This window comes from Eptesicus fuscus, chromosome 5 (genome assembly GCF_027574615.1).
Source record: "Eptesicus fuscus isolate TK198812 chromosome 5, DD_ASM_mEF_20220401, whole genome shotgun sequence".
Taxonomy (NCBI): Eukaryota; Metazoa; Chordata; class Mammalia; order Chiroptera; family Vespertilionidae; genus Eptesicus; species Eptesicus fuscus.
In genome coordinates this window covers 43259890-43276557 of record NC_072477.1, presented here as the reverse complement: position 1 = coordinate 43276557, position 16668 = coordinate 43259890, and the positions used below count along the sequence as shown (strand labels likewise).

At 44.4% G+C, this 16668-nt stretch overlaps 1 protein-coding gene across 2 annotated transcripts in view; it reads left to right on the top strand.

Annotated features, from left to right (window-relative positions):
- The window catches only part of IQCH (IQ motif containing H), a 219378-nt gene that overhangs the window by 188391 nt on the left and 14319 nt on the right, over window positions 1–16668 (top strand). For both annotated transcript variants that reach the window (XM_054716102.1, XM_028141857.2), the window contains 2 exons: window positions 2265–2432; window positions 11933–12055. In XM_054716102.1, the coding sequence (XP_054572077.1) occupies window positions 2265–2432; window positions 11933–12055 (291 nt within the window). The remainder of the gene's footprint in view (window positions 1–2264; window positions 2433–11932; window positions 12056–16668) is intronic.

Sequence of the window (16668 nt, the reverse complement as noted above, 5' to 3'; positions counted from 1 at the left end):
TTGTCATTTGCTCCTTTTACACTTAAGGATACTGAGATGGAGAGCACTTAAATAAGTCGTGCAAGTTTACACTCTCTGAGGGCCAGATGCAGGCCCTCTGACTCCTTGGCTCTCACTCTTTCCCTTACATGGTGACCTTCTCATTAAAATCCTTATCACCAAAGCATTAATGTCATTCACATAAATATTCATCACATTTGCTGTATTTACTTCCCTTTGATCAGGACACTAAAACACCAAGATGAGGGATCTGAAAAAATTGCCTGACACGTGAGAACAGCACTTTCACTCTCTGGTACTAAAGGAAAAGTGGCTGTCCCCATCTCATCTGCATTTTATGCCATACAGCGGGAAATATCCAAGTTGACAAATAGGATATTTACAGCTGCAACAGATACTTGGCAGTTAGTTTTTAACAATTGTTGCAAATGTGATTTATTTGCTATTATAAAAGGGCATTACTGTGCGAATATGACTCCTGAAATTAGCTTCAGTTTAGCAAGGGGCCCTTGACAGCTTGACCTCCTAATATCCTTATAATGATGCCATTTACATTCAATGCTTACTCAAGTCACTCACTGCTAGATTTGTTTGAGAGGAGTCCACTCTAGGGCAGATGTATTATGTATTTTACCACACCGAGTTGGTGTGGGGGGCACATGGAGGCCTTCTAAGAGGGAAAAAAAAAATGTTTAATCAAGTCTTCTGAAAATGTGTTCGTTTCCAACTTCCTACAGTGAAAATGCATTACTGCTAATTACAGCATACTCCAGAAATACAATACTTCATGTTTTCGCCACAAGACACTTCCGTGGCATGGATTATATTAAACAAGAACATGTTTTGATCCTCAGCAACTTTCACTTTTAACTCGACTGGGAAACTGGTACAGGGAAAGGATCGGGTGGGCCAAGCTCAACGCCGCCGTCTCCTCCCGCAGGGAATGGGAAGAGGGTGGGCTGGAAGCCAGGCAGAACTGGGTTCAAGTCCCAGCACCACCCCTTCCTAGCTGTGTGGGAACTGGGTGCCTCTCTGAACCTCTGTTTCTTCCTCTAGGACATGGGGGTGCTGTTGTTTAGGGTGTTACAAAGATCCGAGGTGGGGGCGAAGCACCTGGCACATTGTAGGCACCTGGTACGCGGGAGGCAGTCATGTTTGTGCTGCTTTTTGAAGCTCAAATGTCACTTCTCCATGATGCAGCCCTGACTTCACTGGACACACGCAGTCTGCCCTTCCTTTCCGCCTCCGCAGCACTTGGTGCTGTCCCTTTATTATATCGAGTGTTGCGTTGGCTGTAATTCATTGAATACATGTGTTTCTGGGCTCCCCTTCTTGATCGCAGGACTTGTCCTATTTACCTTTGACACCCCCGTGCCTAGCTCAGTAATATGCCTTGAGCATCGAACTGAGGAGGACTCAAGGTGCTCTGGCTTCCGTGTGGGCTTGGAGATAACAGGGGCAAGCAAGGGGAGGGGAGAGGTAGTACACGACCCACTTTTGCCATCTCTAGTGTAGCCCATAGCAGATGCTCAGTAAATATCTGTCCAAGGAATTAATGCCCGTCGCTAAGCAGTAGCTTATAGTAACATGTAGTTTACATAAGTCTACTTTCAAAGCATTTTCATTTTTATTGGGTCATGGTGTCCTTCTAATAACCCTGCAGTTCAGCTTGGGTGGGTGTTATCATTGTTTCCCAGTCGAGGATACTCTGGCATCGTGGGGTGGCAAAGTAACTTTCCTGCATCTCATGGTAAAGCAGTGGTGGAACTAAGACTTCCACACCAACCTCGTTTCCGGTAAGTGTCACATTGACATTCCCCCGGAGGCCAGCACTGCTTTTTCCGGAATCAGGGCAAAACTGCCCTTTTCTCATATTTGCTCACTCTTCCCCTTCTGCTTGCTACCCTTTAGCTGCCCATCCCCTCACTGTCCAGTCTCACTTCTCAGTAGCAAACATTGCACTGACCATCTTAGAAACAGCAGACAACACGCAGGCAACTCCAAGTCCACAGGAGCACCTGGCCCGGGCATAGCGAGCAGACTGTCTTAGCCAGGGGTTTTCCCTTGGGGAACTTCCCGCAAGAACCTTGAATCTTGGGATTCCAACCAGACTGGAGGTGCCGTCCCTCAGCTGCAGGAAGTAGAAACAGAAGCAAAAACATCCACTCACCGGTTCAGTTGGGTCTCTGTGGTTTGGGCAGGGCTGGTGGGTGTGGCTTTCTCCCCCTCGTGGCTAATCTCACCCACCCTCCTGTTTTAATCAGGTGTGGGCCACAGGCCTCGACCTCGCATACAGCGACCAGCTGGCCCTGACTCAGCTCGCCTTGTACCTGACCAACGGCCACCTGGATTGCAGTATTAGCACCCTTACCGTGCCCCCCCGCCTCCCCAAGAAAGAGAAGAAGAGCCCCCTTACTGCCCTGTCCGTGCCGGTAAGCAACTTCAGCTGCCTGGAGCTCTCGAGTTCGGCAGCACTGGGCCGCCGCTTCCTGAGCTCTGGCCATGTGCCAGGCTCTTCCCTTTTGGAGGGAGAAAGAACCTCAGGCAAGTCACTTAACCACTTCAAAATGTGTTTCTGGACCATAAATGTACAGGTCAAAGGAGAGGGGAGAGGGCATTCCAGAAAGAGGAAGGTCTGGGTGGGAGGGGGAGAGCGTGGGGTGTTCCAGGGTTACATCTGTGTGGGGTTTCCCTCGGTTCTCTTCTCAGCTCGCTGCCCTGGGCAAGTACATCTGCTTCCATTACCAGCAACTTCTGACAAAACCCAGATTTTTCTAACCCCAATTTTTTTTTTTTAGCTTCAGATTCCTAGACCCAATATATTCTACAGAACTTCCCTATAAAGTCCTCATGGTCGAACTCTCCAAAACCACACTTGTCATCTCCCTTCCCTATACTTCCTCTTGGTGGGTCAGGCCAGAGGTCTATGGGTCACCCCTATCCGCATGTCAATCAGCAGGTCCTGGGGCTGGCGGAAGGTACATCTCCATGGAGACGGTGGGCTAGGTCAGTCATGGAGAAGGAGAACAAACGTCGAGAGACCAGATGGGCCTTAGTGTGGGTGGGATATGAGAGGGGATGGGGCTCGGCCACCGCTGCTCTGACAGCTGCCAGAGGGTTCTTCTGCCTCGCAACAGTGGGCTTCGTACCCTTTTTGCCAAGGAAGCTCTACTTGAGGTCCACATATATCTAACAGATGAAAGAGGAATTCCAGTGGTTAATAGGACCCCACACGGATGCCCTAGAGGTACCTTTTCAGAGAAGTATCTCCCACCTCTCTGCTGAGCCTCTCTGGGTCCCGGAGATCCTCTTGACTTAAAAGCCCTTGTTTGACAGTCCCCCTGGGTCCCCTCCTGTCACCCTCCTTGACAGGAACAGAGTGTACATTTGGAAGGGTAGCCTGGAGAAGGTGCCAGATGTCTTGGGGGACTTAGGTAGTAGCCTTTTTCTCCTCCACAACCCACCTGCCCTGTGGAGTACCCTTGCTCGCAGGAACCCCCTTGATCTTTTTGCTTATTAAGAAGAGAAGTAGAGCTGGACTCGGGAGGAGAAACAAACCCGTTTTAATCAGGTCCCAGGACCTGCTGAGAAGCTCTGAGGTCCAACACCCCCTATGGCCTTCATCCAACCAAAGGGACCTACAGAACCCCAAGTTCGATGCTAGAGGGAAGGACAGCAGTAAAACTTGAGTCCTTCTGACTTAGCGAACCTAATAACTCCATGACATTTCTAAAATGAAGCTGGAAGCTGTGTTAGTATTCAACAGGAGACTTGCAAAGACAATTTGCTACATTTAAGTATGTTGTTTCAGAAGGCCATAAGCAGAAGTTGTACTTAGAATTAGAAGCACTCTTTTATTTTCCCCATCTTGCCTATAGGTTTCAATCCCAGCTACAGGCAGCATATGGGAATTCTCCTGTGATCAGGAGTCTTAAACACTTTTAGGAATTGCCTGCACTCAAGAGGGAAGCATTATGATCTTCAATAATTCAAATGTCTCTACAATCACTGAAGAAAGCTATGCAGGTTTTCTGACGTAGGGTAAATTGAAAGTGCTTTTGGTTTTAGGAAGATAAATGAATGTTCTCACCCTAGTGCCACTGTGCATGTGTGTTCACACACATGCTCCCATGCACGTGTACATACATGATAGGTGATTTTCTTTTTTAATTGATTTTAGAGAGAGAGGAAGGGGGAGAGAGAAACATTGATTTCTTGTTCCACTTATTTATGCATTCATTGGTTGGTTCTTCCATGTGCCCTGACTGGGGATCAAACCCACAACCTTGGCGTATCCAGACAACACTCTAACCACCTGAGCTACCCAGCCAGGGCCATGATAGGTGATTTTTAAAAGAAGCATCACACTGGCACACACAGTACAATTGACAATCAAACTGAAGCTTCCTGAACATGTGTGAACAGACTGTGATGCTGTCAGGTTTACGATCAGTCCGTTGACAGCCCCCTTTGAAGACTGAAGAGAAAGGAACCACACAGATGAAACCATAATGAGGGCCCATCCAGAACTAACGCCTTTGGGCCGGTTCCTGTAAGTAACATGCTATGCATGGGGGAAGCAAAAACTTCTCCAGACTCTAAGAAGAGCTGTCGTCCCATGTCTGAAACAGGTGGCAAAGAACTGTCCTTTAGACCCATGTAGGCCAGGTGCATGGGTTTCTGACCCAGGGCCCTCCACAGATGACCAAGTGAATTCAGAAACAAGGCGTGATGAGTCCCAGAGGTGTATGTGTTAGAAATGAAGAGAAGTCACCTAACAACTTTTAAACTTTTAATTTAATGTTTTGTCAGGATAGGCATAAATGGTTACCCTTTCCTACCTGTTTTTACGCCTCCTCTCTCTTTGTGGCCTCTCCGCACCACAGTTGGTGAGTGTCCAAAAGAGACCTTCTTTGCAAACATCTTCACACAACCCAAGTCATTTATAAGCATTTTTAACAGCACACGATCCGTAATGAATGATTAAGTAAAACCTTTTGTGTTAAATTATGATGTTAATAATGATTCTGTCTCCTGTAATTTATTATGAATTCTCCGATGCTTCGGGTTTGATTTTGATAGAATGCAGCAACAACGGAGTTTATGTGATGACTTTATTTTTAGAATTCCTCCTTTGAAGGCACACATTTCCCCCACTACTGCTGCTACTGTAATTATATACAAAACCAATCACTCATTAGAGTTAGGATACATTATCTTCTAGACAGATGAGGCTAAATAAGCAGCACATTAATAATTCAGAGAGCAGTTCATTATGCATGTGGATGCCTGCTTCGTAACTGAAATAAGAACCCCATCAGCCTCTGCCAACCCTTAAACAATAGTTCTGTGTTATTGCAACCGCATTCAAGTTTACGCTTGTTAAACTGCTACTTGGATTATTTTATCAAACATTCATTTATTTGTGGTCCCTTACTGCTGAGAACAGATTTTGGAAGCTCCTTTTTTTAAGTTAATGATTTGAGCAATGGGTGTTATTAATTCTCAGAATATTATAAACATGATTAATTTTCAGGCAGAGATTTATTACATAAGGATTTCAACTATGTCAACTGAAATGCATCACTGTCAAAACAAGTATCATGGCAAAAACAGAATATGCTCCACACTTCAAGTGCTGGTGCTCAGAGCTAAATCGATTTAAATTGTGGCGGAAGCAAAATTATATTCTCCAGTGAAAAGGAGTGTTTCCAGCTTCCTGTGTTTGAAGCATTCTTGTTAGATTGTGATTTAGAAAGGTGGTTTAATAAAACTAGGCTTCTACCGATAATGTTTTGTCTTCTATTTCCCCTCCCCCCCCTTGTTTTACTAGAAAAGGCTAACCTCTGAAATTCCCACACATTCCCAATGTGGCCAGTGGGAATTTGGAGTGAAGAGCACTGGTCAGAAGTCAGGGGTCATGAATTCTGATCCTCTGTCTGCCTCAGTTTCCTCGGTTGTAAAATAAGGGAGGGCTAAATGACCCTCAAGTTCTCTTGAGGGATTTAATTTTATGGGGTCGGGAAAATGGGGCTCTCTACCAAGCCAGGCCTAGGCAGCCTTGTGCATAGTGGAGTGCTGGGGGTGGGGAGACATGTCCCATAAGGGGACACAGGAAGGGCCTTCCATTAAAATGTCTTTTTCATGCAGAATCGTTTAGGAAAGAGTAATAATGTCATGACAAGTCACACCCTAAGTGTGCCGAGCCAGCTCAGCCAGGTTCGGTGAGCCTGAGAGGGGGCAGTGAAGGTTTGAGAAAAGACAGACAAGAGAATGAAAGCTGGGTCTGGGTGGGACGCTGTCCTCTCTGATGGAGAGCTAGCGACAGCGCCACAGACTACAAGCCGTGTCTTTATTTTATAGCCAGATTCCACAAGGCAAAGTAAGGGCGTGGTCAAGATGTTTACAACATTCTCGTGGGTTTCAATCCTACTCAATTACATGCACCTGAACTCTATCAAGCCCACATCACTCAGGCAAGTGGGTCCACGTGTTCGGACCATAGGTTCCAGCTTACAACTATAGCCTTTGGCTATAATTGCGCTGGGAGGGCTCTGCCCTCCAAGCTGGGACTTTCACATGGCAATGAGAGGACTGTGCCCTCTCATTAGTCCGAGTCTTGAGCCTGTCTAAACACTAGTCGCTCTCCACACCTAAGTCCTCATCAGCCATTACCTTAGCTATCAGTTATACTTTCAGCAAAAATCAACTAGAAGTAAATTCAGCAAGTATTTAGTCAATAACTACTTTGTGCCAGACACTCTACTAAGCCCAGAGACTATAAGGATGAGTATCAAAGAGCTCCAACTTTATTAGGGAACACAGGTAGGCCAGCAGGTAACTATAATGCATACAATAATACAATCAAAATGTCCAGAATATATCAAGCCTGACCCCATGCTGGGTACTTTAAGTGCTTTACATGAATCCTTATACAACTCACATATTAGGCGGGTGCTATTATTATGCTTGTTTTTAGATCAGAAGGCCAAGGTTAAGAGATGCTAAGCATGTGTGGAAGCCAAGGTTTAAGCCCAGGCCTGTCAGACGTTAGGGCCTGTGTGTATGACCATTGTGCTATCCACCCTGCCTTGCATTGGCTGAGCATCAGTGACTCAGCCCCAGAGTAGAGCTTAAGCTCATCCCTGAAGAAGTCTCTGGCCACAGAGAAAGCTCATCTTCCAAAAGAGGCTTCCACCTCTGTGATGAGGTTGTTGCCATTATCCACTGGATTCCAATCTGCTCTGAGCCTGGCTAAGACTCAGTGAACACAGAATGGACCAGGTGGTCATGGAGGAGGCTTCTGATACTATAAAACCCAATTAAGGCATGATGTCCTTGGCAAACTTTACAGCCTCTGAAGAGAGTAGGTTATACAAGTTATCCTTTTTAAAATGATGTTTTATCTTTGTATAATGTTTTATGCTTAAAATAGAAATGAGCATATTTGAACCCCTGATAACCTTGAGAAATAAAGAAGACATGGGTTATCATATCCATTTTACAGATTAGGAAACTGAGGCTATGCAAAGTTAAGTGAGCTGCCCAAGATCGTAAAGTTAAGTAAGTGGCAAAGCCCAGGTTTTCTGAGTCAAGTCCCTTTCTAACGAAAAGGTTGATTGGTCAGTTGGTCAGTTTTTATTTTAAACTAGAGGCCTGGTGCATGAATTTGTGCACCAGTGCAGTCCCTCATCCTGGCCTGAAGGATTAGGCTGAAACTGGCTCTCCAATATCCCCTGAGAGGTCCCCGAGGGGATTGTGAGAAGGTGCAGGCCAGGCCAAAAGACCCCACCGGTGAACGATCAGGCCGGGGAGAGATGCAGGAGGGCTCCAGGCCATGTCCGGCCCATCTCGCTCAGTCCTGACCGGCTGGACCCCAGCAGCAAGCTAATCTACCGGTCGGAGTATTTGCCCCCTGATGATCAGTGCATGTCATAGCAAGCGGTTGAGTGGCCTGAGCATATCATAAGCATATTACCCTTTGATTGGTTGAATGGCTGACTGGACACTTAGCATATTAGGCTTTTATTATATAGGATAATTTCCCTTATTTGTGAAATTATTTTAATTAAGAAATAATAATGAACTAACATTTTTATAAGCATATTATTTTATAAAATATTTTTATTGATTTTTTTTAGAGAGAGCAGGGGAGAGGGAAAGAGAAAACATTGATACGAGAGAGAAACATTGATCAGCTGCCTCCCCTATGTGTCCCTGGAGATCGAACCCACAACCTGGGTATGTGCCCTGACCAGGAATGAAACTGGTGACCTTTTGGTACACGGGATGATACTTAACCAACTGAGCCACACCGGCCACAGCAATGAGCTAACATTTTTTGAAGGTTTACTCTGTGCCAGGCACTGTTCCACGGTCCTTACGTACTCATCCAAACCTCACGATGACACTGTCCCCTGTGCTATCAGGCTGGATAAAAGACAGTCCCAGATCACACACCTTTTTCCTATGGAAACCACAGAGCTGGTTAAGGCTTAAAAAATATAGGAGTATCATGTATGTTCATCTTCGTTAGCATTACAATTACACAATTATTAAGCACTTAACATACGCCAGGAATTTCACCGAGCATTAGGGATACAAAGATATTTTACAAACTCCTGTCCTTGAGGAGTTGGAAAGAAATATAAAATAGCACATACACAAGGAGAAACCTAAGCCCTCATTTAAGTGCCGTTTGAGCAATAGCCCCACAACCTGCTGCTAAAGTTCTTGGGATAAACTGTGGACTGGGGAGGATTGGGTGAGGGAGTGGGCAGGGGACACCTTATTAACAACATAGAACTCAGTCCATCCCTAAATACTAAGACAGCCACTAAGTGGTGAGGAGAGGGAGACCTTCCCCAGAAGAAAGAACAGAAACAAAGAGAGCCCGTGGTCTGTTAGGAGATGGCCGTGGACCTGCTGGGCTGAGGCAGAGAATCTGGGAAGTGGGGAGTGAGAAAAGTGGTGGGACCGGTCCACTGAGCAAGTTTGGGAGAGTCTGCCCACCCAGCCAGGAATGTGGACTGCATCTTAAAGGCAAGGAGGAGACACTGGAGTGTTCTGAGCATTGACCATCCTGGGTTCAGGAAACAATCAGTCCGGTAGTAGTGCTCAGAATCCCAGGGACCAGCGGGGAAAGGACCCGCCTGGGAAATGACGTTCAGAGTAGGTCCAAAATGCTCCAGGCCCTGTAGATGCTTTCAATGAAACAGCAACACAGATAATAGCTACCATCTATCAGGTGCCAGGAGCTGTGCTAGATGCTTATTTAATCATCCAAATTCAAGATCACACGTATAGCAAGTGGCCTAGTCCGGTTGTGGACCTCAGTCAGTCTGACTCCATGTAACACTCCACTACAGAATTCTGCTGGCATGCCCACCTCCCACGGAGGAAGGAGAGCAGCTCTCCAGCCAAAAAAGTCTGCACTAGGATGGTGATGGTAATGGAAAACAAGAGGCAGCTTGGAGACATATACCAAATATCCTGGCTCTGCTTTCAGATTCTTTATGACTCACAAGCCAAGGTCTAGGAGGAGGGGGACTTGCAGTCGATGTCTGCAGAGAGGAAGAAACCTCAGGACGGCCTGTCCTTACTTGCTGTCCAGAAACACATACTGGACCCTGAGCTCTTTTTTGCATAGTGTAGAGCCAAGATAAACAGCACTGAGCTGGATCCCGCTACCAGATGCCTGCCTACCTCTCTCCCCCTCGCTGACTGGGGCCTGGTCTCGTATTTGCTGGTTTATATACTATGGCAGCATAAGACAAGTTTAGAAGACAAAAATAACCTTGGAATTATCTTGTGAATTCATGGTAATTACCATGCAATTACATGCTCAGTAACCACAATGGAATTCCAGAGTATTTACAGTTCACTTCCATATACAAAAGCTCAGGCTTCTGGGCCTTGGTGGTGCAGGCAAGAGCATGGCACGGTGGGGCATGGCAAGGCGAGCAGGCCTGGGGACCATGCTCTTCCCCCTTGACCCAACAGCTGAGCCAGAACTTCTTAGACCTGGATATCCCACCAGTTATTCCTGACAAGTCCACCGGAAACACACCCTCTTCCAAAAGATGTCCCCGGAGGCCAAGGACCAGAGTGGCTGCCCTGAGCTGTCACTCTCTAGGGATGGTGTGACTAACCTCTGTGCTTTCTGAATCGCCTGCTTCGGCCACAAAGCACTCATTAACCACAAGTCCCCTTTGAGGTCCTAAGTCAGAGGGAAGTGCTATCCATTAACTGTATTTTATTTATCTATTCTTTCTTTCATACAAAAACAACATGGATTGCCTGTTTTGTGCTCACAACATGCCCAGCCTTGGGATTCAGAAAGCTAACAGTGCCTGCCCTCAGGAAGCCTCTGGTCATGTAAGGGGGACAACCGGGAGAACAACTCCTGATAGGCCAGGTGACAGCAAGTACAGTTGTGAGACATATGAGGCTCAAAGAGATTTTTCTCTTGTAAAAAGGAAATTCCCAATGGCGGTACATGGGGCAATACTAGTGGAGGCACGCAAACCAAGGCGCATGATGAGCCTGGGAGCCTAACATTTTTATAAATGTGGACTCAGCTTACACGTGGGAAGAGCAGGCTTAATTAATAGTACTGATGGCATGACCATCAGATATAATACTTTGTCAATGTTGAAGGGACATAATATGTGGGGGAAATATGTCTCAAAAGGCGAACATGAAATCTGTGTGTGTGTGTGTGTGATGTTCAGTCTCTGCTGGGCACTCAGTCAGCCTCAGTTCCCCGTGTGATCCCAGAGACACAGAGAGAGAGTGAAGCAGCTACAATAGATAGTATCAGGTCCCATGAACCTTGCAGCCCGCTGGGGATCAACAGCATCTCTTTTTCCTTCTATTCCAAGTACTGCACTAGGGCAGGCACCTGGTTGCCCAGCACTTGAGGGACCCCAACGTTCAAAATCTGGGCCAGGAGCCTTCATTTTCTATGCCCAAAGGTTGGCCATGGCCCTGTTTGCCATTCTCCAAGTTTCCAGTTATCCAAGGACAAATATAATTGATCGTCAAAGGCAAATATCACGTCACGAAGGACATGCTACGGAACTGCCAGGTTCCAATACTTTCTTTTGCACATATTAAATTTAAAAAAAAATTTTTTAGGAAATATTACAACTGAAATACTTTAGGCCTACTGGAACCAGCCTCTTTGGGGTAGCTCTCACTGATAGGCAGACAAAATAAAGAATATCAGTTTCCCAAAGAAAGCAGTTGAAATAACAATTGTAGCATTGGCGCTGTCAAGGAGCGGACTGTGCTGGGTGACTTGCTTCTGAAGAGTACAGTATAGAAAGGGGGAAAGTCTACCTACGTGAGAAACTGGCCAAAAGCACCTTAGCCAGAGATCAAGATGCCTCATCAGTACCCTTGATTGAAGGTGATGGGCAGGGCAGTTTCCCCATGTGGTCCTCCTCTTAGAAACACATTACCCCATTCTAATCATGAGAAACATCAGACAAACCCAAAGTGAGGGGCATTCTATGAAACAGCTAAACTGTGCTCCTCAAAACTGTCAAGATCATCAAAAACAAGGAAAGCCTGAAAAATGGTTACAGTCCAGAAGAACTTAAGCAACACGACTACTCAATACAATTCAGTAGCTGGATGGGATCCTGGGACATAAAAAAGGAGGAGGGGAGTGAGTTAGGGGAAAACTAATAAAATCAAAATATAGTATGGACTTAAGTTAATAGTAATGTAGCAATTTGGTTTCTTCGTTTTGACAAACTTACCACATCAATGTAAGATGTTAACAAAAGGGGGGCTGAACATGGGGTAAATAGGAACTCTCCGTATTATCTTCGTAACTTGTCTGTTAATCTACAACTATTCTAAGATCAAACGCTTATTTAAATATTTTGTAAAGAGTCTTACATTCAGTTGCGGTCTTTTCCAGTCGAAGGCAACCCATCGCTACGCAGTGATGACCACCCAGCTGAAGCACAACAATATGTCGCTGATTTTCCACTATGTTTTTCTCCAGATGTGTAAGGCCCATGGCATCGGCTATGACATTGAGGTATGAAGGGTGACAGTTGGCCCAGGCTAGACCAAATAAATACAGGCCTGTAGACGATCCAGGCAGCTAATAATCTGGGGCCCCTTCCAACAGATCTTCTGTAAACACTAGTTTGACATGCATTTAGAGGGAGGCTGAGTGATGCTTAGGGAAGGGTAGAAAGGCAGCTCCACACTTGGTCCTGGGAAGTTCAGCTCTATCACCAAACTTGCACACCCACCTTGGTACAGGAAAGGCTTGTGGCTCACCAGACTTAGGAGGAATTTGGGGGGCCATCTCTTGATTCTGAAGCATTACCCTTAAGCTCCCTGACCCCACCCAAAGCTGTTTATCAACATGTATCCTCTGTCTTAGTCTGCTCCAGATGGCATAACAAACACCATAATAGAAATCTATTTCTCACAATTCTGGAGGCAGGGAAGCCCACGGAAAAGATGCCTGATGCTGTTCCTAGTGAGGGCTCTCTTCCTGGCTTGCAGATGGCCACCTTCTGTGTCCTAATGTGGCACAGAGAGAGAGCTCTGGTGTCTCTGTAACCTCTTTTATAAGTACACCAGTTCTATCGGGACAGGGCTCCACCTTAAAACTTTATTTAACCTTAATCACCTCCTTAAAGGCCCCATTTCCAATACAGTCACATAGGGGCTTCAACACATGAATTGGGGTGAGAGGGATATGCAATTCAGTTCATAGCATCCTTCTACCTAAAAATAGTAGTTTCTTCTAGAATGTGTTCTCATAAAAACAGTTTTCCCCAATTGAGGTCTTTTTTCAGTGATATTGATGCCCCATGCCCAGCTGCTTCCTTCGTAATGTAGATGGGTGGGGGCAAGTGAGATATAATATCTCCTACCTAGACCAGAACCTCCATTTTTGTGCCTAGAGACTCATGTTACTCTGAGAAATAGTTTCATGGTTTTGCACTTTGGTTCAGATTTTTAAATCTCTGACACTGATGGCTGTTCAAGACTTAAGTGACCCATGCACTCTTACTTGTGGGAAACCCACCCCACCACCCCACATCACACCAAACCTATTAAATCTAGTCTTCTCTCACATTAAATGTAATTTATAGATAATGACATAAGAATTGGGCAATAACTGATTGATTAAATCAGTTTTGATTTGCAGATATTCAATTCTACATTTATTTTTATTTTTCATACTTGAGAACAAATTCAATTATTTAGGGATCCAGTCTTTTTATAGGTCCTTGAAAAGCATATAGACCTTAGCACAAAGCCAACAGTGAATAGAATGGCCCTACTAACACTTGGCCATCTCCACCACACTGTAGGGCACTGCCAGGATGCATAAGGCCCTTTGGTTAGACTGATTGGTGTTGTTTGCAAACATGTAATGGAACTCATATTCTCTTGCAAATTACATTAAAATTGGTAAAATATAGAAAGAATGAGAAAAGCCAGATTGAACTGATTTACCTGAAATTAATTGTTACATCTGCTCAACACAACCCCTTTGGAATTAGTTTTTAGCTCCAACCTGATTAGACTGAAACACATCTATGTACCAGAAGGTGGCTAAATCTAACTCTAGCTTTATCTGAATCTATTTGATTTATTTTCTCCTAAAATATCAAAACGGAACAAGCTCTGTGAATAGGCACATGTGGCAGGAAAAGTGCCCTGCCTCAAAGAAAACGTACTCCATAACTTCCTATTGCCTGAAATTATTATTAGAGATTTATTTCTTTGGCTAGAGGCTTCGTACTTGATTGAAGTTCTAGTACTCCTGGGGAAAAAGCAAAGCACCAGATTTTATGTTATTTATACCTTTGTGGCTCTGAGTTGATCAGATTCATTTCTAAGAACAAATTTTAGGATAGGAAACAGACCGCCATGGCCCCGGGGAAACAGTGGATGATGCAGAGGGAGAAGTTCCACTAAGGGTGAGGAAATTTACAGAAAGGTGCAGAGAGGCAATGAAGACACAGCTCTGCCTCCAGGTCACCTGTGCTGAACAACTTATAAAATATGAGAGATGAAATGGGAGAGAAAGAGAAATAGGATTGAGGGCAATGGAGTGATAGATCCATATGAAGATGAAAAAGATAACAGAAGAAAAGAAAAGATAAAATCCAGAGACTTGGAAGAATCCGTTTTTTAAAAATGAGAAGGATATAAACAGGGAGGGGGGGGGGAGAAAGCAAAAAATAAACAGAAGCACAACAAGAAAGAGGGGGAGGGAATGGAGTCCTAAAAATCTGAGGTGGGGAAAAGAAGAGTCATGTGACTATTTGGAAATTCTTCAACAATATCCTGCTCTAGTTTTCCTGAGATGGGTTCTCATTGTTTTAGACCCGTGAGTCCATCCCTGGTCAGACAGTCTACTTTTTCTCTTAATTGCCTATCTTAACAGGCAGGTGATGACCCGGCTTTTACAGAGCACCTACTATCCACTGGCACTGAGCTAAGCTCTAGTACTTCATTTTCTCTTTAATCTTCATATCTCTTTTGTAAGAAGCTATTATTTCTACCAGATCACACTGAGGAATTTAGGTTCAAAGAGTTTAAGCGCTTTCACGAGATCACAAAGCCAGTCATTCTGTAGAACTGACATTTGAATCAATAATTGTCCATAGAGTCAAACACCAAGCAGTCCCCTATATGCCTTTCCCCCCACCCAAGGACTACCTTACCAACCCACCCAAGAATTCTGGGAACCATTTCAAATTATTCCATCTAGGTACCCCTTATGTATTCCTCAGCTAAAGAAGCACAAACTTCTTCATAGCCACCATGACTATTTCTAACTTACAAAAGAATTGTTTAACAATTAACTTCTCTAACGTTTTATTGCCTCCTTGGATTATGCTGAATCTAAAAAGCTCAGTGTCACCTCTGCTACCTCTTCCCACTTGTGGTCAATTTAATGTGGGTGCTCTTTCCAGAAAAAAGAACAACGTTAACAATCTATCATCATCAATGCTACCAAAAGGAAAATTCTTAAAAGTCCTTACTCTCAACATTATGTTTTTCTTCCCATTATCACAGAATTTCAAGTGACATTATATGTTTCCTCCCATTATAATCACAGAATTTCAAACGATCTTTCTTGTCCAAAATCTCAGGGAAAAACAAAAAGGGAAATGAGATCACCCTGTGAGTTTATTTTTCCTTGCTGAATAGTGGAAGGAAGCATTGCTGAGTTTGTAACCAACTTGGTGGGTCTCATGCTTGGTATTTCTGCAATGCTACAAAATACCCCCACTGATTTCCTAATGAAATGAACTTTCAACGAAAGCCACATGGAGGAGAGCGTCATGTTCACTGCCTGCGACCATGTGGGGAGGGCTGGTCTCCCACACACAAAGGCAGCGTGCCATGGTTCTAAATAGCTCCACCACACCCAGCAGTCATTTCCCAAGGCCAGGATGCTGCCATGGTGGCAATCATTAGAACTGATCAAAACATTCTTATTCTCTTCCTTCCGGGCACACAACAGAAGTATACTTCCTCAGCCCTCTCCCTGAAGCCAGGCATGGCGCTGTAGCTTGGTTTGGCCAGTGAAATATGAGCAGAAGGGCTGTATGTCCTTTCTATGCAGAAGCCTTTGAGAGCCACTGCATGAGTTGCCATATCCTTTTCCTGCCTTAGAAATCATGGAAGTACATTGAGATGGAGCTACATACAGCCTGGGTCCCCAAGTGTACCAACAGCTACTAGAAACCCATGCCAACCCATGTGGGAAATGGAGCATGAGCACAAACCACACTGTCATTGTTATAAACAACTAAGAATTGTTTGTGGGTTTTTTTAAATTACTGCAGCATAACCTGGCCTACCTGATTGATTCAGAAATTAATATCAAGAAAAGGATGCTCCCCATACAGAAAAACAAATATTGTCATTTCAACATGGAATTAGTATAAAAAGTAATGAGATAATTTACTCTTTTGTACTAAGTTTTTTAAAGCTACAGCACATCTAAGTTTCAATGACTAATATTTCAAGTATTCAGTAGTCCCATGTGGCTAGTGGCTACCATATTGGACAGCACAGTAAAGGATGTGAGACACCATGCAAATCAATTTGTCAGTGGTTCTCAACCATGGCTGCCCATCAGAATGATCTGAGTGATTCTGATGCCCAGGCAGATAACCAGGCAGGGCTAGGACTAGGGTGAGGCAAGTTAAGCACTTACCCAGGGCACAAAATTTAAAGGAGCTCACACACACACACACACACACACACACACACACACTCAATAGTAAAGATAAATGATATTACAATACAATATGTTAAAAATCAAATTTAATGCCAAAAATTTATAATGAACAAAATATCAAAATTTATATAAAAACATACTGATTTTCCTTAGGCTCTGGCTCCAATATGGCTCAGTGGGACACTCTACCCAGGGCCCAAAATAGACATCTTTATAGATCAGGAATATTGAAGTGAGTGTGCAAATGGCACAAAACTGGTTTTTCCACAAGGGGAGCAAGAGAGAGAGAAATCAATGAAATTGTGGACAGAATCTGCTTGTCTCTGAATCACCTACAACCTACAGAGTTGCAAAAGATCTCCCATAGAATGAAGGACATAGGGTATGCCCTAGACAGTTTTCCATTGAAATACAAATAATTTTCC